Source organism: Rattus norvegicus, chromosome 7, assembly GCF_036323735.1.
Source record: "Rattus norvegicus strain BN/NHsdMcwi chromosome 7, GRCr8, whole genome shotgun sequence".
Lineage (NCBI taxonomy): Eukaryota > Metazoa > Chordata > Mammalia > Rodentia > Muridae > Rattus > Rattus norvegicus.
The window spans coordinates 74,519,171-74,543,694 of NC_086025.1; the positions used below are offsets into that span (position 1 = coordinate 74,519,171).

Sequence of the window (24,524 nt, forward strand, 5' to 3'; positions counted from 1 at the left end):
ACTCAATTTTAGATTGTTCTTAAGCCTGGATGTATGGCTGAGTTACCTAGGAAACCTGGGAGAAAGGGCAGGTACATACTTCTTACTCCCATGAGACTTCAATTTTGATATTACAGAATGCAGCATGAGTATTTCGGAAATACTTTCTCCAAATGAGTCTCTTAAGGTTGCTCTCAGCCACTGGACAGATTCATCATCCTGGGATAGAGATATAAGAGTGTAGAGGAATGTGTTCTGCTTTGGGAAATGAGGAGAAAAGGAACCTACCATGAATGACAGTTGTTTTTAGTTCTGATTGCTTACAGAGGATCAGGATAATTAAGCTAAAGCAAAAGGGCTATTCAATTCAGTTGGTCACGATACCTCTTCTCTGTAAGATGTCTTTGAGAACTCTTCCTTTCTACTTGAAAATATGGTACACAGAGTATAAGGGCAGACACCATGCATCTGCTGCACACAGTTCCTCACAGCAATCCCAGCATTCCTTCAGCGGGCTATCCTTACCCTTATTATACTGTAGATCCCTAATGTGCTAGCCTAGCTAGCCACCTCTTCTTCCTGCTTATAAATCCCTGATTTGCTAGCTGCTAATTTTCTCAAAAAATATTTCTTTAACATTCACATCTGGGAACATGTTTTTGTTTTTGTTTTTTGTTTGTTTGTTTGTTTTTACAAAAGCCACTTGAAAATACGGAATGTGAAGTTGAAATAGAAACAGATAACCAGTCAGAGAGTGAGGCTATTACAGCATCTTTAATCATCTCTGACAGAGATATAACGATTTCTTCATTGCTGTAGTGTGCACTGTTTTTGTTGTTGTCAGGGTTAGATGAATAAATATGAAAAAGCTTTCTGCGAAAAGACCTGGAAAAATTTAACATTATATTTTCTCAATCATTTGCATTATGCTCAGTGATGTGGCTGCAGCTGCCGACAATTCTAGCACTTTGTCATCATTATTTTCTCTGGCTCCCAATTGTTAGTCAACCTTACTGGGACAACAAGAAATAAAATGAAGGCATTATGGACCAATTTATAATCCAATGGTGTTGCCTCTCCCCTGTATATTTTTTTAAATCAATTCAATGGTTGTTACAAACAGATGTGACAATTAATGTACACGATATGAAATAGATTTTATTGTCTCAAAAGAAGCTCTTTTATTTGTACTGTCTTATTATTTTATTTTTTACTGTCTCCAAAGTGACTGACTACAGTCATCTTTATACAAATATAATCCAGAAGTGTAGGGGGAATGGAATTCTGGGAAATGCAGTTCCCACACTGTGTAGGTGACATATGCAGACATTATTGTTATCTGTGTACTACAAAGGAGGAGTTGGATTAGAAAGGAAACAGATCACTTTAGGACATGTAGCTACTCAGTGAGAAACTAATCTTTGGTTTTAGCTTGTACCTTTGAGTCCTGTCCTTGCTAGTAAGTGCTTGTAGTCCAAGCACATTATGAAGCAGGAGGATCTAGAGGTCAAGGACAGCCTGAGCTTCTCTGCAAGTTTGATTCTCAAACAAACAATTGAAGCAAAATGCCTTGAAACCAAGCCAAAAGCTTTGAACTCCTGTACTTTGCTCTCTTAATAAAATAGAGTTCACTCTTTGGATGATGGTTTAGTCCCTGGGAGCTCTGGTTGGTTGGTATTGCTGTTTTTATGGAGTTGCAAGCCCTCTCAGCTCCTTCAATCCTTTCTCTAATTCCTCCAAGGGGGTCCTGTTCTCAGTTCAATGGCTGGCTGCAAAGTCTGCCCCTGTATTTGTCATACTCTGGCAGAGCCTCTTAGGAGACACCTATTCCAGGCTCCTGAAAGGAGTACACGTGGACAGACCCATGGCTCCAGCTGCTTATGTAGTACAGAATGGCCTTGTTGGGCACCAGTGGGAGGAGAAGCCTGGTCCTGTCAAGGCTCATTTCCCCAGTGTAGTGGAATGTCAGAGTGGGGAGGCAGGAAGGGGTGAGTGGGTGGGGGAACTCCCTCATAGAAGAAGGGGAGGGGGAATGGGATAGAGGGTTTAAGGACAGGAAAATATTTGAAATGTAAAAAAAAATCCAATAGAAAAATTAAAGAGTTCACTGACTATGTTTGTAAGAAGTGTGGTAACGTGAGTTGGGGTGGGATAAGAGGGGTGTGGATGGAGAGGATCAAAGTACATTGTGTACATATGTTAAAGTGTCAACATTTATAATTCTTCTTTATAAAAGACCCTCAGTGAGTTTTATTCTTGCCTTAAGTTTCCTTGTTTCTGGTTAATTAAAGAAAACCCATCGCCAAACTGTTTGTAGAGCATGATGCACTCCCTCTTGTTGTTTTTCCATTTTGTCAGCATGCCTAATTGGCTTTGGTTTATCTCATATAATGTTTTGCCCTCTCAGAATGTACCTTTTCTCAACTGCTATAATCTGTCCAACTATTTTTATCAGAGTTGTATTTTGATCCCTTAGCAGCTGCATACGTTGCCTCACTTTAATGAGCATCTGCGCTAATGTCCTCTGAAGGTTTTCTCACATCCTTACAGTCTCGTGTGCTCCATATTTCCGAACATCCTGCAGCATCCTTCAGTCAGAAATGTGCACACACTTGTCCTAGCCCCACCAGTGTGTAGGATACATGGTCATGGGTCTCTTCTTGTGCTGAATAAAGTAAAGTTCACTTAAGAGACTAGATATCATGGTCGTCCATACAGATGTAGATGCTTGGAGCCAACCATCAGACTAAGCTCAGGGACCCTGGTTGGGGAGCTGGTGGCAGAAGGACTGAAGGAGCTGAGGGGGATTACAACTCTGTTGGAAGAGCAACATCAGATGGTTGGAACACCCAGTGATCCCTGGGGCTAAACCATCAACCAAGGGGTATACAGGGAGGAATCCATGGCTCTAGATACATAGGATACATAGGTAGCAGCGAATGGCCTTGTCTGAAGTCAGTGGGAGGGGAGGCCCTTGGTCCTGTGGAGGTTTGATGCCCCAGGGAAGGGGATGCTGGAGGAGTGGGGTGGGAGAGGGTGAGTGAGTTGGGGAGTGCCCTCATAGGGGCAAAGGAGAGGGAGGAGGGGAGGTTGTGGGATGGGAGTCTTGTGGAGGGAAGTGGGATATCATTTGAGATGTAAACAAATGGAATGATTAATAAAAAATAAATTAATTAAAAAAAGAAATCATGGTCATATTCAATAAAATTGTATACATATATTATGAAACATTATATATAAAACATTCTTTCTCTTTATATATGTATGTTGCAAAACATACATATGTTATAAAACAGTCATTTTGAAAATCATGTTTGTTTATTCTTGTTTTATGGCTATGCTCTAAAATGGCTCCTAAAGAAGTAAAATATGTAATATCTTCGAATTGGAAGAATGTTAATATTTCTAACACTAGCAAAAATTCCCTTTTAAATTATTAATTTAATTAAATTAAAAATATGTCCTTTTAAATATACAGTATTAAAATGCTCATGATACTATACACCCTTATTGGTGTTACATTTTTTTTTTGTCAGATGTGGCAATTTACTTTAGTGAGTGAAATACCAAATTTTAACATCCTATTTTAGTGTAGAAAATAAACAGGACTTCAATTGTTGTTTTGCAAAATTAAATATTTTCCCTTTATTATTGAAAATACACTCTTCTGTCATAGAACACATACAACTTGGTGACCACAGTTCACAATTTCCCATCCCTCCACTGTCCCCAACACTCACACACTGTCCTCACACTGTCTCCTCAGTACCCCATCCATCTCCCTTCAGAAAAGAGAAGACCTCTGGAAACCAGTGAGGATGGCTAAGCCTCTGCTGGGAATGGTACAGAAGTGTAATGCAGACACGTGGCAAGGCCTGAGGTGCTGAGCCCCTACATGGCAAAGACCTGTGGGAATATTCATGCAGAATCTCCTGGCCTTTCCCAAGGGAACGATTGCTTCACCTTTGCCTTGTGTTTGCATTTTTGGCACTGGAATTGAACGTCTTTAGTTTTACTTGTCCACGAGAGACATTTCCCCAGAAACAGAAAAAGAAAACTCAGACTGTGATCCATTCTTATTTGTCTCTGAGGATTCTGGGAACAGAACAGATAATGGTGATGTCCATAATGGTGATGCAGTTGAGTCAACACAAGGTCCCGGTCTGGGTACATCAGCTAACATCCTGATGTTCTTTTCCAATGGAAACTTTGTTCTGACAACAGTTTGTCCACAAACCTTTTCCAAACAACAATTAGTTGACTCTCAAAAAGTTAGAAGCTCAGTGGGAGCATTCAGAGGTAAACCAAGCAGTAGTGAGGAACTGCCTCAGGTTACTAATTCACTGAGCACTCTGGCCATTAGAGGAATTAGATCTCCTGATTCATCTACTATATAGGATACAGGGAGATGCTGGGTGTCAGTAATTAAATCAGAAGTTCCTGGGTTTGTAGCTTATCAGCTCTTTATACTGTAACTGCAATTGCTGCTAAACGTGTTCACATGGTTATGTACCCATGTGCTAGGTTAGATGTTAATGGCTTGGTGAAGAAATGCTTCCTCTTTGGTGATGTAGTTCATGGGTTAGCAGGTAACTATTAGGATTCAGGGAGAGAAGGAAGTGAAAAAGTACACTGTCATGTTATTGTTAAACACAGAAAGTACTTAAAAGAGGTTGAGTGTGAGAAAATGAATGGAAAAAATGAAAATAGGTGCATAAATAAAGGTGGCCTGAGTGCCAACGTGTGTGAAGTATACCTCTTGGTCAAAGTCTTCTTTTGTGCCTATTCCATGCATCCTCCTTCAGGTTTTGAACCCCACTTGGGTTGGACTCAGGCAAGACAACAATCAAACATGACCAACACACATGCACATGCACATGCACACACAGAGACAAGGCAAAAACCTTCACACCAAGGATGGACGAGGCAGCCATCAGGAGGAAAAGAGTCTCAAGAACAGGCAGGAGAGTCAAAGACACACGGCCTCCCATGGTTGGGACTCCCACAAAACAGCAAGATAACAGCCACAGCATATGTGTAGAGGAACTTGTGTAGACCCCTGACAACCCTGTGCTTGCCACTCCAGTCTCTGTGAGCCTATATGTGCCCTGCTTAGTTGATTCAGTAGGCTGTGTTCTCCTAGTGCCCTCCACCCCCTCTGACTCCTACAATGTTTCCTCCCCCTCTTCCATAGGGGTTCCAAGAGCTCTGCAGGAAAGGACCTGATGGAGAACTCCAATTTAGCTATTCTCTCTGCATAAGGTCTGTCAGTGAGTCTCTGCAACTGCAACTGTATGCTCCCAGGATAAGTACCCGATGGCAACTGCATAAGACATCAATTACCAAGCCACTGAGTACAGCAGAATATCATTAGGAATTATTTCTTTGATTCTTGCTATGTATGTATGTATGTATGTATGTATGTATGTATGTATGTATGTATCTATCTATCTATCTATCTATCTATCTATCTAACCTAATCTAATCTATCTTGCTAGCCATATTTAGTTCTACCCTCTGAGCTATCCAATTCCTAGTTCCTAGCCATTCAATCAGTGTCAGGTACGGACTCCCTTTCCTAGAGTGGGCCTCAAGTTAAATCAGATATTGATTACCACATTTTTACACCACTATTGCCCCAGCGCATCTTCTAAGCTTGTTTTGTGGCTGGATTGGTATCACTCATCTCTTGTGATAGCCTCCAGAGTACCTTCCTGCACTACAGAGACTAGCGTGTAGAAGAGAGGCTTCCGTGTAGGCACCAACTTGACATTTCCATGTACAACGAGCTGCATGGATGTTATCCTTATAATGGGACACCAACTGTCAGTTTACAGAGAGCAACTCTCTCTCCTAGCATCAGGCAGGGTTGTTGGGGGACCTCTATGAGACATAGACACTCTCACCCAAATGACCACAATTGAACGGAAACCAGTCCTGCCACTGTGAGTCTTGCCTGGTTATAAGAGATGACCAGTTCAGACTTCATTTTCCACATTACTAGAAGTGCTCACTAGGGGCGCACTCATAGCTTCCAGGAAGTTTCCACTGCACTAGGTTCTCAACCTAGAGTTGCCCCTAATTCCAGCCATCTCTCCCCACATTCTCTCCTCCTATCCTATCTCCTTTCACACCTGATTCTTCCTGCTACTCTCCCCACACATGCCCACTCCACCCATAAACTTTATATTTCTCTTTCCCTGGGAGATTCATATGTGCTCCCTAGAGCTCTACTCTTTGACATACCTTACTGAGACTATGGATTTACCTTGGCTATCATTTATTTAATGGCTAATTTCATTCATACATAAATACATAATGCCATATTTATATGTCTGAGTCAGAATATTTTCAACTTGCATTCATTGGCCTGCAAATTTCATGATGCCTTTTTTTAACAGCTGAGTAATACTCCATTGTGAATGTACCACACTTCTTTATTCATTCTTTTATTGAGGGGCATCTAGGTTGTTCTCAGTTTTTGGCTATTATGAATAAAGTTGCAATGAACATAGTCAAGGAAGTGGCCTTGTAGTAGGATGGGGTGTATTTTGGGTATATGCCCAAGAGTAGTTTAGCTAGGTCTTGAGGTAGATCAATTCCCATTTTCTGAGGAATGGTCACACTGACTTCTGTGGTTGTTATACAAGTTTGTATTCTGTCCAACAATGGAAGAGTGTTCTCTTATTCCACATCCTCACTAGCATGAGCTGTCACTTGTGTTATTGATCTCAGCCATCCTGGCAGGTGTAAGAAGGAATCTCAAAGTGGTTTTAATTTGCATTTCCCTGATGGCTAAGGATGTTAAACATTTCTCTAAGTGTTGCTTAGTCATTTGAAGTTCTTTTATTGAGCAATCTCTGTTTAGATCTATTATACCTATTTTAGTTGGATAATTTGATTTTTTAATATGCAGTTAGTTGAATTCTTTATATACTGTGCAATCAGCCATCTATCAAATGAAGGAAAAGGTAAAATCTTTTCCCGTTCTATAGGTTGCCACTTTGTGGCACTACAGGTGTTCTTTGACTCACAAAAACTTTTTAGATTCATGAGGTCCCATTTATTTATTATTAATCTTAATGTTTGTACTGTTGATGTTTTGTTCAGAAAGTCCTCTCCTGTGCCAATTAGTTTAAGGCTATTCCCCACTTTCTCTTGTGTCAGGAAAAGAAACTGGATTCTATGTGCCTGGTTTTATGGTGAGGTCATGGATCCATTGGATAATTTCACTAGGGGTATAGGATGATTATTTTAAAAAAAATAGCATAATCTGATCTTGATTGAACATTAGTAGTTGACAATTATTTAGAAAATTATTTTACATTTTCTAGTTTTGTATAGTACAGGATATTAAAATATGTCTTTATAATTTTCTGGATACCTTCATTGTCTGTTGTTATGGCCTCTTTTTTATTTTATTTTAATTTTGTTAATTTGAATATTCATTGCCTTTTAGTAATTGATATTCTCAAAGAACCAACTCTGTGTTGATGATTATCTGTGTTGATTTTTGTTTCTATTACTGATTTCAGCTTTGAATTTAATGATTTGTTGCCATTTACTACTTTTATGTGTGATTTCTTCATTTTGCTCTAATCTAGGTATGCTCTACTAGCTAAGTATGCTCTACTTACTAGGATGATATCACTCCAATGTTTTTTTACAGGCTCATAGCACTATGAACTTGCCTCAGAGAATCCCCTCCTTTGTGACTCATAAGTTTGGGTATGTTGTTTATTTATTTTTATTCAATTCTAGGATGTATTTAACTTCCTTGTAAATTTATGTCTTGACCCATTTTTCATTCAGTAGTGAGTCATTCAGTTTTCATGAGTTTGTGAGCTTCCTGTGGTCTCTGTTATTGATATCCAACTTTTACCCATGATGGTCAGATAGGATGCAGAGGGTTATTTCCATTTTCTTCTATGTACTGAGATTTATTTTGTGTCTGTGCATGTTTTCAATTCCAGAGAAAGTTCCATGGGGTGCTTAAAAGAAGGTTTCTTTCGAAAATTCTTCTGTGTTTGAATGAAATGGTCTGTGAATATATCTTAGGTGCATTTCCTTTATAATGTCTGTTAGCTCCATTATTTCTTTGTTTAGTTTTTATCTGGATGTCCTGTCTATTGTTGGGAGTTGGATGTTGAAGTCACCCACTACCTGTGTGTGATTTATGCTGTAATCATCTTCTTTTTATAAATGTGAATGCCTTTGTGTTGGAGGCACAGATGTTGAAAACTGAAATGTCCTCTGGGATTTTTTTTTCTTCAATGATTATGTGGTTTCCTTCCCCATCTATTTTGATTAGTTTTGGTTTAAAGTCTATTCTTTTTAGACACTAAAATGGCTACAGCAGTTTTCTTCCTAGGTCCATTTGTTTGGACAATATTTTTCCAATCTTTTACTGTTGGGTAATGTCTGTCCTTGATGTTGAGGTGTGTTTCTTGGATGCAGTGGAAGGATGAACTCTATTTTCACATCCATTATGTTAGCCCAAGTGTTTTTATTGGAGAATTGATACCATTGATGACGAGAGGTATCAATGTCCAACTGTTGTTAATTCCTATTATTTTATGGTTATTTGTTAGTCTTGGTATTGTTGTTGATTGTGGAAGGGGTAGAGGGAGGAGAGAGAAAGAGCTATCTTTTGGGTTTGCTGGTGTGAGATAATTTATTTCTTATATATTCATGGGTGTAGTTAACCTCCTTGGGTTAAAATTTTTCTTCTATCACCTCCAGTAAGGCTTTTCTTAAAGTAGATATTGCTTAATTTTAATTCATCATGGAATATCTTATTTTCACATCTATGTTGATTAAAAGTTTTGGTGGGTATAGTAGTCTGTGCTGGCATTTGTGATCTCTTACAGTTGTAGAACTTCTGTACAGACCCTTCTGGGTTTTAGAACTACTATTGAGAAGTAAAGTGTAATTCTAATAAGTCTGACTTTTTATGTTTGTTGGGTTTTTTTTGCTTAAGCTTTTGGTATTCTTTATTTTGTATGTTTAGCATTTTGATTTTTATGTATAGAAGCAACTTTCTTTTCTGGTCCAAATTGGTGCTCTGTAAGCTTTTTGTACCTTTATAGGCATTTTTTAGGTTAGAAATGTTTCCTCTATGATTTTGTTGAAAATATTTTCTGGGCCTTTGAGCTGGGATAGAGCTCTTTCCTCTATTCCAATTGTCCCTAGGTTTTTTTTTCATAGTGTCTATGATTTTCTGCATGGTTTGTGTCAGAAATTTTTTAATTTAATAATTTCTTTTACTATTATTTAGATTTCTTCTATTGTATCTTCAATGCATGAAATTTTTTCCATTGCTTGTATTCTTTTGATGAGGTTTACCTCTGTAGTTTGTGTTCAAATTGCTAAATTTTCATTTTCAGAATTCCCTGGGTTTGTGTTTTCTTTACCACTTCTAATTCCATTTTCATATCTTGTGCAGTTTTATTCATTTCCTACAACTGTTCTCCTCTCCCTGCCTTAATTTATTTGTTTCTTCTAATTGTTTGTGTTTTCCTAGCTTTCTTTAAAGGGTTTTCTTATTTCTTCCAATTGTTCTTTTGTGTTTGTCTTGAGTTTTATAAAAGAGATTTTAATTCATTTTTGATTTAAGGACCTCATCATCTTTATATAGTTGAGTTTAAGGTCTTTTTCTTGGATTTCAGCTCTGTTGGAATATTCAAGGCCTGCTGTGGTAGGGCTGCAAAGTCATTCAAGAGAGCTTCCTGAGGCTGTATGTGAAGAATCCCGGAGAGAAGGCAGAAACCAACAAATATATCATTCTCCATGGGAGAAGGAATAATTTAATTTAAAAAAAAAACAGAAAACTTGTACTGTCTCTAAGAATAGAGGACAGCAGCAAAAGTTTGTTGGGTTTTATGAGTTAGTTACAGGGGGAGGTCGTTCCAGAACTTGAACAGCTGGGTGGTTAGCATGGGGACTCTGTAAGGCAGATGACATGTTGGTCACTGTGGAGACGCATTCAGATGCTGACAGCTGCAGTTAGGAGCTTTCAGCAAACCATGAACAGCTTCTGAAAAATGCTTTAGGATTATGTTTCTAAACAGGTGAAGTGGTGCTTAAATCATTGACAGTTTGGAGGCCCTGTTTCTTTTGATCTCATAAAGGAAATGAGGTAAACGCTATGGGAATTTGGACCACTTCTTCTTCCAAATTCCTTGTCCCTTCCAATTTTATTACAGTTCTATAGTATTAGCTTATTTTCTAATGTCATAACACACTTGTTGATTTACAAGCAATATGATCTTACTTGGTTTACATTTATGGAGGTTACAAAGTCATAGATGATATTGGCCTGTGATGAACACCTTCTCACCAGAAGGTTTCCTGTGATCAAAGAACAAATGTCGTTAGGGAACATGTCATCCACATACCATTCTTGATAAACCCCATTTGTCTTGCCTGGGGATCTAGTGATTTTAGTAACATCATGACATTCTAAAGGGCTCATAATGTGCACATTTGAAGATTGTGACTCTAATTCAGCACTAGTACATTATCTTCTGAATTGGAAGGTGATGAATATCACTGAAAAATAAATCATTGTTTGCCTGAGAAGTGTCCCCTGCAGGCTTGGACATTTGAATATTTAGTGCACAGTGACATTGTCTGTGGAGGATTAGGAAGTACAAGATTGCTGGAGTAATTACGTCACTGGATGTGGGTGTAGAGACTACATTGCCTCACCCTACTTTCAGTTTACTCTCTCTGCTTCATGCTTGCAGTCGGTGATGTGAGATCTGTCAGCTTCCTGCTCCTGCTGCCAGACCTGCATTTATACCATAGTAGACTCTTACCTCTCTGGAACCAGAAGCCAAGATAAAATTTCCCTTCAATCAGTTATCATAGTAATGGTGGTTTATCAGAGCAACATTAAAATTAGCATGCTCACTACAGGGCTGGGTAGTTGAAATACACTAAAACTACAGTAGTACTCATGCATCACTGTCCTTTCTGCAACCAATAAAGTGCTTCTGGATTGGGGTGGCTTATTGATGAATGGAAAAATGTGTATGTGTGAAATTAGGAGCTGCCTAGTTTCTTAGCAATGTGTTCATTTTCTCAAACAAAACCATATCTACTATAATATTATAAGGTATACTGAAACTGTTTCTGGTCTTGTCATTCATTAAAAAAAAATTAAAAGTTAACCAGTAGAGAATAGTTTAGGACCAGAGTGATTGAATGCCATTCAAGAATTCTTAGATTTATATACAAACATGCAAAATTATTAATTATTATAAAAATAATAGCTAACCAAAACTATGTAAGCAAATTCTATGCTTTCACTATATATTCAGAAATAAATGAGTTAAAGATGAATTATTTGAGGGGGAGAGAGTAGTTTAACCACATAATTTGGTTCTTGCAGCATGGTAAACTTACCTTGTAACAGTAATAGTAGAAGAGCAGCAATGAAAATAGTGAATTCTTTTACGTGTCAGGGAGTGTGAATCTGTATGCCAATACCACAGGGTGATTACTATTTTGATCCTCATTTGCAAATGAAGCAACTTAATATCAGCGAGGTAAGGATGGCTTAGCTAGTGTGTGGAAAGGCAGGATTTGACCTTTGATAGTTAATATCAAGATCTCAAAACTTGAACCACAATGTTGTCCAATAACCCAGATGAAAATAGTAAAAGTTGTCACAATGCTCACTTCGTCCTTCAGCTGTTAACTATGTAAGGTGACCGTGCGGGAGAGTTTTATGTCCATTTGACACGGGATCGAGTCATCAAATAGGAGGGAGATCAGTTGAGAAGATCAGGCTGTAGGCAAGTCCTGTAGGTATAAGAAGTCATGTCCATCTCAGATTGGCATAATTATATGTGTGTGTGTGTGTGTGTGTGTGTGTGTGTGTATGTAAAATTTCGTTCCCAATCTTCCCCCAATTATTATATGATATTTGTAAATATATATATACTATATAATACTTTATATAAATAAAATATTATATTTATTTGTAAATATATTTTTTACAAATATCACATACACACACATATACTAGCGGGTAGTTCTGAGAACTCTGCAGTCTCTGTATATTTTGATTAATAAATAGCCTCTGTTTTAGGTGATTAACCTAAAATCCCCAAATATTTCTTATAAAAAGTATCCGAAATATTGATAGAACTAGAGTTTTCTTTGCCATTGTGTAACATTTCAGGAGTTTTGAAGTCTTTTAATATATTACATGTGCATATCTGTGACAGGCTAGTGATGACAAGGGTGTAACTCTTTGAAATTGACACAATCCTGAGCAATTTAAATCACCGCCAGTGTAACAATGCTGGGTGCCTCGAAAGGGTGAGCAAATTCTCGTTTGAATCTGAGTGATTTTCCCAGAGGGGCTTGAAAACCAAGACTGCATTTCTAATCAGCTTGCTGTACCAAATATATTAGAAGGGCTGTTTGATTAGTGCTCACTGCAAATCAATATAACATGAAGGTGCCCATCTTAATGAGCAGAGAGACTGTTATAAGAAACAAAAAAAGATATATCAAAGAATCCGTAATCCTAAGAGGCCCTGGAGGCCATTGCCTTACCACTTACTTACACCTTCATTTTATAGACCCTGGCAGTGAAACTGAAAAGTGAGTCTACTTTCCTAAAATTACATAGATAGCTAATGACCAAACTAGACAGGACATCATGTCACCTCTCAGCCATGCCAAGAATGTGTTGAGGTAGACAGACAGAAGGACAGCAGACCTCTTTACAAGTGGACAATATAGCTATAAAATTCTAGCGTTGATATCAAGTATACTTTATTTGTGAGCTTTTCCATGAACTATATTCATAAGGACAGAATAGAGATTGGCTTCGCCGCCCGTTTCTTGCTCACCACAGAAAGCGCAACTACAAACCCAATAGGTTTGAGAAATGTTCAGTGTCTTCTCTAGGTATGAACCACAGAATCCCCCACCATACTTCATCCTACCCCCATAGTTATGCCTGCAGTTGAACCAAGCAGAAGTTTTCTGTCTGTGAGACACTCACTATGCCTCAAAAATAATCTTAATTGTTAAGACTTGAAGACATTGCAGGTAGAAAGACATTGCTGGTTGGAAGCCAGGCAAACTGCTAAACACCTCACAGTACACAGTCACCCCATCCCTCCCACCAAATAAAATTTCTCCAGCCAAATATCAAGGGTGATGATGTAGTAATACTTTGAAAACAGCATTGTCCTGAACCTGCTTGTTTTGATCAGGAAGCCCCATTTCAATTCAGACATCTCCCTGTTGGTGAGATGGACATTTCAGGATACTAAGAAAAGTATGACAACCCCTCTATCTATCTATCTATCTATCTATCTATCTATCTATCTATCTATCTCTTATTATTTCAAAGTTTTTACAAACTATTTCCTGGTTATACACATTTGAATCACACACCATCACCAAAGTTATTGTTGGTGAGACTCATTCTTTTTTTTCCTCTTTCTTGAATTCTGACCTATTTTACAAGATTTTAGACATACAGTTTTTAACTATTTTAAAGAAAGGGAAAATAGGCTTCCATCCTTTTGCTTCCAAAGAAATTGTTTTTGTGCTTGGTTAAAATAAATCAATATCATATTTATGGTCAGGGTCAGAGAATAGGTACCTGTGTTCTATCATGAGGAAATTTATATTAGCAATTTAGCTTTACACATATCATCAGTTTCTTTTTAATGCTCACTGGGTAAGATCCACACAGGAGTTAGTGTCCTGTTGCTAAGGGAAATCTTAGTCATGATTGGATAATTCTAACCCTCAGCCAACAGAAAATAACATTCATGCTAAGATGCAGGTCTTATGGGACTTAGAGAAGGGACAGGCAGAAGGCACTTTGCCTATTAGAGAAGATTTAGCAGTTGAACTCCCGGGCAAAGGTCTACCACCTTGAAGGAAGTCATTGTGTGATCCTTTGGCCCTCTCGGGCTTCTCTCTTCAGTGGTTGGTATATGGTATGTGTATTTACTGTTTGCTCTGGTGGTACATGGAGTTAGGAACCTCACTCCCCATTCATCTATGATTACATCCTTTCTCAAAGTCACTGGCGGCCATTATTTTGTACAAACAGAGAAAATGAAGAGCATCACTTTCAAACACAGGAAAAATCCTTTTTTTTCCTTTTTGGCACAGAAGTAGTTTTATCTTGACCACATTTATTTCACTTGTTAGAATTGCAGTTTGGCTTTGGAAAGTCGAACTAAAATTGCGAAAACATTTTCTTTCCAAAGATATCAAATTATTTTATTTATATAAGAAAGAAGAAGCTTTAACATACTTATATACAAGAGCAATGGGAGTGTGATGGTAGTGGACTTAGAGTGTGCAAGTTTTGGAACAACTTACTGACACGTGGGAAAGTAGTGTCCATGAAAGTGAACTCACAATGCCTAGAGTGTGCTGCAGCCATATTGTGACTTTTCCCCTTACATGATGTAAGAGAATGATATAATTGTGAGGTATGAAAGTCTTGCTCATAATAAGCCTTGGCATAATTATAGAAAGAGAATTAGGTTGGCTTTCTTTTCTTGGAATGCATAGAATAACAACATATGGTCTTTAAAAGGAGCTCAGTAAATTAATTATTTTGTGTGTGTGTTTCCTTATCTTTCTCTCTCATTAGAGAAATATACTGGAAATGACCTTCAAGCATGCATGATAAGGTCTTCTTCCAATAAAAGATAAGATGAGAATTCCTACTTTGATATTCTAAATTGATTTTAAAAATATTTTTTAAAGATTCTTTCAGAATTTCATTTTGATTATAATCACCCCCTATGATTGTTAAATGTCTTCAAGAGGCCAGGAGATATGACCCAGTTATCAAGCCTCTGCCTAGCCTTTGTTAGAGGCCAGCATACAAGAATGCATAAACATGTGCACACACACCCCAGTATGAACTTTTCAAAGGTTTCTAATGAATGACAGTTTTGGAATGACAGTGATTGTGTAATTTCTAGTTATTTCAAACAGAATTGAGGATTGAGGATGGAAACATTTGCTTTTGCTTTTGTCCCCCATTTAGCTTCATTCCTTCTGAGAGGCGCAAAGAGAATGTGTGCCTGTCCTTCTGTAGACTGAACTACAGCCCTGGTATCTCTGTGACCGTTTCAATAGCTGTGATATTCCAGTTCAGTAGAGAGGATTTGTAAAAGAAAGGACACCCTGGAAAATCAGGATGCTAATTCTTGCTTTCCTAATCAACCACAATGATAATCAGTGCCTTTGGCGTGTGAGAGGAAACAGTTAGGGAATGATCCTTTGAAGAAGCTGCTCCATCCTTTCCTAAATCAATTCATCGGTAAAGACCAAACTGGAGCTCCTTGTTTTGAAAACGAGCCCCCGAGCCTTCAGAAAGCCTCTAAGGGCACTGGGCCAGCTCTCAGGTGCTTCTTGCCTTTGGGTGCTAGTCCAGGTGGGAAACCAAGTGTTAATAAACACAGCAAAGAGAGAGACAAAATTCTGTGACTTAAAAACCTAAGGTGTGGCTGAGCTAATACAAGGTGTGCTCAAAAATAGAAAATTTGTTCTATGGACTGCTCATCAGCCTAAGAAAGTAGCAGCATGACATTATGATTTCAATCTTCTGTTTCTCAGCAGGAAAATCTGAATAAACCTTGCAGGATTAGAGAGTGGATTGGAAATGAAACATTTTATACAATTCTTAGAACATGCTCAGTATTTAGTAACAGGAAACAGTAAGTCATTTCTCGTTATTTTATTTCATAACTATTGGTACCAGAGATAGTAGCAATTTTCACATGTGAATCCGTATTTCTTTTTTCCTCTGATAACTTTCCCTCTTCTAAACTCATGCCCTCTTAGGCCTTTTGTGCCTTCTAGGCAACCTCATGCCCTTCCTTGGCTTTCTTAGTCAATATATATATATATATAACTTAATCCCAGGACTCTCTGCAGATTCCTTGACCTTCAAACACTGGCTGGATAACAAGTATCCTGGGACTAGCTGTGAGGTGCATGAATCTCTCCAGGTGAATTGCAAAGATGAAGGCTGTCTGAGACCTGGCCTTGGAAGCAATTTCCAGAACTTTGTCAAATTATCATCAGATATAACCGTGTAAAAGATCGTAGAATTAGAATCAAAGAGATTCCACCAATGTTCTTACCATTTTTCATAACTCAATTTACTTTGGCACAGAAAGTTCCTGAACAAATTTTATCATTTTTTAAGGTGAAGTACACTGGCTATCAAGAGGTTTTACACCCAGATTTCTACCCTGAAATAATACCATATTCATGTCAGTTACAGTGCCCTAATGTGACTATTACTTAAGGGAACTAACTGAACTTGTTTCTACACTTGATCTTAGCCAAGAGGCCGAGAAGCGATTGAACTTGAATTTCTATGAGTATCTGTAGTGGTTATCGTCCCATTCTTCTGTTGATTTCTTCTGAAGGGTAAAATAGATATGTATTGTTAAAGTAAGAAAAACAATTTGTACACCTAGCTATCCGTCTAAATCTTTAATATTGCAGCATAGTGCTATGTCTGCCCGTTATTTCTGTGGTCCTCTTGGTTTGTGCTGCCCTGTGAAATGCACACTGGTGCTCGGTGTGTGGTTCAGATACCAGTGAATAATGTAAGTTTTTCTATAAAATATTTTTGAATACTTACCTTTTTGTGATGATTTGGGGTTTGCCTTTGACCTAACAGTGCTTCTAAACACCCAATTAGTTGATATTAGGCTAAAAAACATGGATTTGGTGCAAGTTGAGATCTGACCTTGGTGTTCTACTGTACTTCTCCATGGACCTTCTCACTGTAGCAATACCTTCCAGGACGCACTGGGATTCTCAAAATGTAGTTGATGATCTGGCTATTGAACTTCTAGTTAAGACTCCAAAAATCCTTAACGATGTGAAATACTCTAGACAGACTTAGTGATCATTAAATATGTTAAATTATATAAAGGCATTAAGGCAAATTTTTAGCAATATAGAAAAGATTGAGTAAATTGGGTTAAAGATGATAATTATGATATTTTTAAGCTTCATACACTCTAGAAGGTATTCATGATTGCATAGTTTCTAGTTTCCCAAGGTAGATCCACATTACAGCGTACTTGCCATGATAAATGTCAAATAATAGTAAAATAATCTAGTGGTTTCTCTACTCCACATTTATTTTGTTTCTTTTTTGTTGTTGTTACTACTATACTGTGCTTATTTGTCTCAACCACTAGTAAAATTTTAGTCAAAATGGAGATTTAACAGTACAATGTGATATTATTTGTTATACTCAGGGTTGTGTTTTGTGGGATTCACAGTTTGTTCCTGTTTGGCTTATAAAGGTATCATTGATCATATATCACTGACAGGAGAGGCAGTTCTAATGTAGTCAGCACGAAGACACCATATGTATCTCCCATCTGACAGAGAAAGAATGACCCTTCACATGTGATCTCAAGAGGGAAGAGATCATGTTGAGTTGAAGGGATCATGAAAAAGGAAGCCAGCCAGCTACCTTGTAAATTCACCCTTCACTAGACATTTCAGTAGCGAGATTTCAGTAGCGAGTAGGATCTCTATAGCATATCCCAGGACACCTAGCAAGGGAAAAATAAGAACTTTTTTTAACCTAAAGCCAGTACCTCTCCCAACCATACCACTTAAATTCTTAAGTGTGCAACAAAATTTTGAGATACATCTGGAAATCTTCTAGCCTATGTGGCTAGAAGAGTAGGCATGGACTGGCCGCTGAGGGGATCAGAATCCTGTGTATGTCCCCACCCAGATGGAGGACAGAAATCTGAAAGGGTGTTTGAGGAGAGTAGCAGTTAGGTTTGAGTAAGCCAGAATCACCTTTGGAGGAGTGGTCAGAATATAAACTGCGAAGGAAGGGCTGTTGACAAATTGTAAAGGACTTTTGAACGCCAAGAGAAGGAGTATAGACCTAATTAGAGAGGCAGCAGGGAGCCACTCAGGGTTTTCTGTGGAGGAGCAATATGATTACAGCTGACAGCAGTCTTAATAAGACTTAATAAATAGTACAGTTTATAACCCTAGGCCAACTGCTGAGCTAAAGCCAGAGGCGGTGCTGCAAACTTAGCAAGCTGATTACTGTGAAGGTTCATGTCTGGACTGAATCCCAGTCAGCCTTTGCACTGGAGTGGCAACTCTGGGACACACAAACAAACATCTGCAGTGACAGGGGACGTGTCTTTTCAGAGCTGACTTCCCAACAGTGGCACCCTGTTGAAACCGCTTGAGCAGTGCCAGAATTTACTTTGGACTGTTTGGAAAATCTCCCTTTCTTTGTAAATATTCAATGTTTTTTGTGACTAGGCCTAAAAATCAATCACCATCTGCCTTATTATGAGCAGTGGTGTTATGCCATCTTTTGTTGGTATTAAGATGTCTGCCGAACAAGAAGATATCATCGGATCATCCACAGTTTGATTTAACAGCTAATTTTGACAACATGATGAGATTGTGATTTTTAACCCTATCCCTATGTGTATTAAAAATGTTTGAATGGATAAATGAATGGTGTATCTATTTAAATGTTTTGTTCTTAGTTAAGAAGCTGTGAGCACCCCAAGGGCAGTACTGGGAACAAAACTGAAGTCATCTCCAAGAAGAGTTTATGGTTATAAGTGGTCAGCCATCTCACCAGCCCCTGTACTACTAAAATTTCAGTAAAGTTTGGAGGGTAGAAAGAGAGGCAGACAGAAACAGATACCAGGGTAGGAGAACAGGAATGAGATAGGAACTGGATTTGCGTATGCTGAAAACAAGCCTGAAGTTAGTTCTGTTGCTATCTGGTGATCAGCTCCCAGCAGACAAGAGTTTCCTATAGTAAATCTTTACTGTATTATGGCCCCATAACCTAGCCTCACTCTTTCCGGTCCTGTAATAAGAACATTTTCCTCCATTGTGTGTATGCCAACATCATTTTTAATTGATGTAAATCCCCCAACAGCTTATCTCTGTAAGATGCGTTCATACAGTTTATTCATATTTATGTATCTTGCAAATGGCCTATCTTCAAATCATTGTTCAGTGACTTTGAAGTTTTGTTTTCCTGGAAGGATGTTTCGTTGTTTTTCTTCACTAACCAGATTTTGAACCTCTTGAATATTATGCCAAGTGCATAGCTTACACACAGGGGGTAAAGTGGTTCCAACATTGTCTGTAAGTGAAATTGGTCAAGGTCACGGCAGAAGCAAGCTTTATGTTTCAGAATGACTAATTAGCAGTGATGTTTTAAATTAATTGTGGGAGAATTGGAAGAGCAAACGGAGGGTTACAGTGCCACATTCATGGGCCTGTGTATAAAGGGGAGAGAGGAGAACAGATTGCAGCTCACTTAGTATGGCTGAAGGAAGGTACAGTGAGTACCAGTTAAGGCTCACATCCTAGTGATGTTCAAACTGTGTAGTTTCAAGACAACAGTCCCACTGTATATAACCTTGGCTGGCCTCAACCAACACATTTTTCTACTTCTGCCTCTCCAGACCTGAGATTGCTGACAGGAGCCACCATTCAAGGAACAGAACCCAAGTTGGTTTTGTTAACACACAAAGCCAGGGGTAATTAAGAATTCTCTATTACATTTTAAAGTAAGGACCCTGGGTTTCTGATGAAGCCATAATCGCTGTGACCATCTACTAATCTTTCTTTGAAGGTGTGGAAAAGGTCATGTGACTAAAACTGACATTTGAAAAATGCTCCAGGAGCCAGGTAAGGCTCTTTGATTTACGCAAGGAGGATAATAATAGTAGCTAATTAAAACCCGTGAGATTCAATGAGATCATGAAAACAAAGTGTTGTCAAAACACACAGCAAGTAGAAAACTGCACTATTCTGAGGCTGTGTGATAGGGAGTGCCCATCTCACATTTGGAGGAAGAGGCTCCTGAGGTGTGAAGCTTGAGGCCGGCAGCAGTTCCCAAATCTGCCAGCAATCCATTAAAAGCTATCCCAGCCCATGTTCTTTAATATAATTTTTATTTATTGTTTGAAAATTTAATACATGCATATGATGTATTTTAATTTTTTTTACCACCACACTGGCCCGTCATCTCTCCTATGTTTCCCCAAGTCTCCTTCTCACTTTCCCACCCCCGTTTTGTTTTTATAAGCCATGGAATCCTGTCAGTTCCACCCTGAAGCGGGCCAATGTGGGGCCTCCCACCGGAGCATGGAGACCTAGCAGAAGAGAGGCGTGGCAACCGTTTCAGTTCTTTGGCCATTTGCTGCTTCTGAATTTAAGCCTGTAGAATCGGCCTCCCGATTTTATTTCATTGAGTGACTTGGCTGTTTGTGGCTAGCAAGACACGGTTGTAGCTTTGTTTCATGGATCAACAATTCTACTCGAAGAATTAGCATTCGTGACCCACATTGCAGTTCAAATGATAAAGAAACACGATGGAAACAAACAGACAGGGCGACTGCTCATCAGAAGGGTGTCTGCCTTTGCCCCGAATCTTTTCAGTATCTTAAAGCTAACGCCTGAGTTTGAATTAAGTTTCAAGTTTGCCTTCTACCATCTGCATGACCTTATCTGGAAATGATGACATTACCTAAGGAAAGCAAGGTTTTCAAATGTATCATCACTCAAATACTAATGGGTTTATTACATGTGTTTTTCAAAATCATTTACCTGTCAGTTTAGACACCAAGCTTACAGGAATTCATGTATTTCAAGCATGACTAAGAAAGGTACAGTTTAAGTAATTTCAAAGTATCTCATTTTAGCTCACTTATCAGAAGTTTTGTTCTTAAGATATATCATGTCTCCAAAGTAGTCGATGTTCACAGAAAATGCTTTAAATTCCCCGTCAGTTTAAATGTGCGATGTAAACAGCAAGAGGTTGTGAGTCCAAAAACCCACATGTACTTTGATAAGGAGATCCAGGAGTAGACAGCTGTTGATTCAAAGTTATATCCAGTCATGGAACATGTGTGTGAATTTGCATCTGCGGAGATGTGAAGAACTCTGGAATATGGTCAATGGTCAATGGTAACCAATGGATGCTGTGTTAGTTCTCAGAGTATAAACTCTTTCTAATTTTGGAAGCAGACTCAGAACCAAAGTATGCAATCATTAAAGAATATAAGACTCTTTAATTTTTACACACATGTAACCCCAACACTTGGGAAGCTGAAGTAGAATGATTAGGAGTTTGAAGCCAGCACAAGTTGACTTGACTCAAAATATTTTGTGAAACAAAATAATAAACCAATTATATAGGATGATTATCTGTAAAGATTGGGAGCTTTTATCCCATGTATGATACCATTGGTTCTGTGGAAATGGTCACATTTACATTTTGATGATGAACTTGCAGGTGACATCTTGGGCAGTGGAGTCTCGGGGTCCTTGCGAGGAGTAGAGGGCTATTGTTGCTCGAGCCTCTTTTAGCACGATGGTTGAGTAAAACCTTACCCCGAGCAAGCATCTTCCTGTGAGCTCACATCGACCTGAAAGGCTGCTAAAGCAGATGTGTGGCAGGCTATTTCTTATCCTCTATTTAGAGAGAGGGCCGGAGGCACTGAGGTGCACTGGCTCATTCAAGGTCACAGCATGGGCCTGTCAGCAGATCTGGAAAGAACATCTCCGTCCCTGGAGCCTGGAACCAGTCAATAGCCTGTTGGCTCAAAAGCCAACAGATGATGGATGAGCTGATTCCACGGCTGGAGGCATGAGGAACTGAAATCCCATGGAGCCAAAGAGACCATATTCTGTGCCTGCTGGGGCAGCAGCAGCAGATGTCTCCAGACAGACATGGTTCATACCCCTCCTTAGCCCTCTTGTCCCTGGATTGCCAGGCTCCCTCCTGTTTCCACCCCTCTTTCTCTGTGTGGCAGTGCAGAGATTTTGTTTCTCAGTATTCTGAACTCCATTTTTCCATCTACCTGCAAGAGTATGAATGTATATATTTATTGCATCTTATAAAATGACTATACCTCAAAGCACCTTGATAAGTCTTTATTCAGAAAGAAAGGCAACTGATTCTTAGACACACACACACACACACACACACACACACACACACACACACACACACATATATATACATGAACTTCTAGTACACTGATGAAACTAGCTTTCAGAAGAAATTAACTCCAGAAATTAATTCTCTATGGCAGGAAGATAAATTAATTTTATGTAAAGGAAGTGACAGGGTGAAAACAAATCATGTAAATCTGGACGTACATGAGTTTTGTGGACTGATATTAGGAGACAAAATGTATAAGATGGGCTTTAGATTGCCTACATGAGAAAGCCAGATGGATTCAAATGTTGCAGCTTTAAACTATTTTCTTTTCCAACTTCAACACAGAGAAAAAACAGGTTACGATTGGAGCCCACATATGTGTTTTAATTTGTAGACTATTTGTTCTCCTACATTTACTTTAACTTCTGAAGTAATAACCATATACTTCTTCACAATTTTCCTAACAAAGATATGTCCTTTCTAATATATTGTATAGTCATATAATAAAGTCTATATGAATATGCTTAGTCATCTAAGACTAATTTTTAATCATAGTTCCAGGTCTAGAGCTCTTTAGAACATGCGTTCAGTGCTCAGAACTCCCTGAGATCTGTCTGCTTATCTTCTCAGTCTCTAGCTCTACAAGGAGAGACCTAACAGGGAAGGCTCGCAAGGTCCCAGTGATAGGGGGCAGCACTTGGATCCTTAGCTTATTTTTCTTGTTCTAATTCTTTTAGAATTTTGCACAAGGCATCATAGTCATAGTCACCGATCCAGTACTCCACCCTCTTCCCTACCCATCCAACTGTATATCCATATCCTTTTAAAAACCTATCAAGTGCAATTTGTGATGCCCATATAATTTTGCATGTGTGGCCATACACAGCTTTAACAAACAAAAGAAAATGCTGAGTCTCCCTCCCCCAGCAGATGTCAGTTACCAAGAGCACCTCAGTTAGGGGTGAGACTCCAGGCCACCTTCCCTGCCATCATGGAATTGTGTCTAGCCTGAGCTCATATGGTCTCCTGCATGTCACCATAACCATTGTGAGTTCATATGCTTAACTGTCCTATTGTGACTTGAAAACTGCTTAGTTGTAGACTTCTTCCTCTTCTGGCTCTTACGGTAGTTCTGACCCCTCTTTTGTAATAACTTCTGAGTCTTGTGGGGAAGGATATGTGATACAGATATACAGATGTCCCATTTAAAACAAAGCATTCTGGGACTTGGCAAGAAGACTATTGTAGGTGCCCAGAATTTGAATACTGTGTTGATTCCTCCCAACCAATCCTCTTAACCACTCACTTTTCTGAACTTAGTTAATGATGGGGCTATTTAGTGTTATAGCAATCTGTTGGCAGACAACTGGCTTCAATGGTGCCTAGAGAAGGTCAGCATGCTGTTTGGTATTGGTCTGGAGAGATGCTACCATGGCTGGTTCCTCACTGATGTGTCCAGTGAGTTTGGGTATGTTAGACGCCTCTGACTTCAGAAGTCTATTCTATTAGTTGTGGTCTGACTAGCCTCCTGGATCACACCGTGGGCTTTCAGTTCACCTTTCATTGTTATTTCCATAACTTATTCCTTATTACAATAGATTAAATTAATAAAAATTTAAAATTTAGATGAATTAATAAAGATAGATAAAAATTAATAAAGAGAAACATTTCAAGAAAGACCATAAAGCTTATGACTAAACCCAGAGTTTACCACCTTGAAGCACATATGATACATATCCTCAGATCCAGGGCACACTCTTAATTACAGTCGTCTGCTGTCCTTGCACTCACACTGTGGTGGGTGTTGACATGATCTCAGGAATTCTGTCTTGGAGCTGTCATTCAAACTTCTGTATTCTGCAGTTGTAGCTATGGTATACACTAAAAGAAATTTAGAAACTTGATTGGCTATGCTCTGGCAGGTCAATGAGCTCGTCTCATGATGCTTCTAAAGAGTTCTTGCTTCTCTTGAGCTGCTGTTGTGCCTAGAGAGAAAGCCATACAGTCATTTATTCTGTGTATTTTTCCATTATTTAAACTTTTTAGAAGAACAGTCAGGCTTTTAAATTGGATGGTGTTTGCTTTGGGATGGGGTTTTACTTTGAGAAGCATTTTTAGCTAGCTGCAGAAGAAGATGATAGAATTAAGATCTGTGTATCTCCTAAGGCTGCCTCTCTGTCTTCATCCCTTAGATGAAGCTAACTGGCCACTTTGGTGGGTCCTTAGGAGGGTAAGTATGGTGATAGAGACAACTGAACCTCTTAGAAGCGCCAGAAAGGATTGAGCTCTAACAACTTGTCCTCCAAGACTCTTTTGAGAAATCTTAGACGAGAGACCAGTGCTGAATCAGTCACCTTATATTTCCTTAGTAGGTAAAATATCGAGTGACCGGGAACAATGTGGGTTTGGCTTGGGGACTGGGATTAAAACTTTGCTATCGCTGTTTTATGTGATGAAAAATACTAATATTTATAACATTTATACCCATTTCTATTTAAGTAGAGACTCCTAGAAGGAATATACATTCTATAATTTAAGTGTCTTATATTGAATAACAATT

The 24,524-nt window shown here is 38.7% G+C and overlaps 1 protein-coding gene across 5 annotated transcripts in view; it reads left to right on the plus strand.

The window, feature by feature from the left end:
- The window catches only part of Oxr1 (oxidation resistance 1), a 436,879-nt gene that overhangs the window by 105,562 nt on the left and 306,793 nt on the right, over positions 1–24,524 (plus strand). The window contains exon 3 of one of the 5 annotated variants that reach the window (XM_017594617.3): positions 7,649–7,707. The exons of the other annotated variants lie outside the window; for them this stretch is intronic. Coding sequence (XP_017450106.1) covers positions 7,649–7,707 — 59 coding nt within the window. The remainder of the gene's footprint in view (positions 1–7,648; positions 7,708–24,524) is intronic. 5 annotated transcript variants of the gene reach the window in all.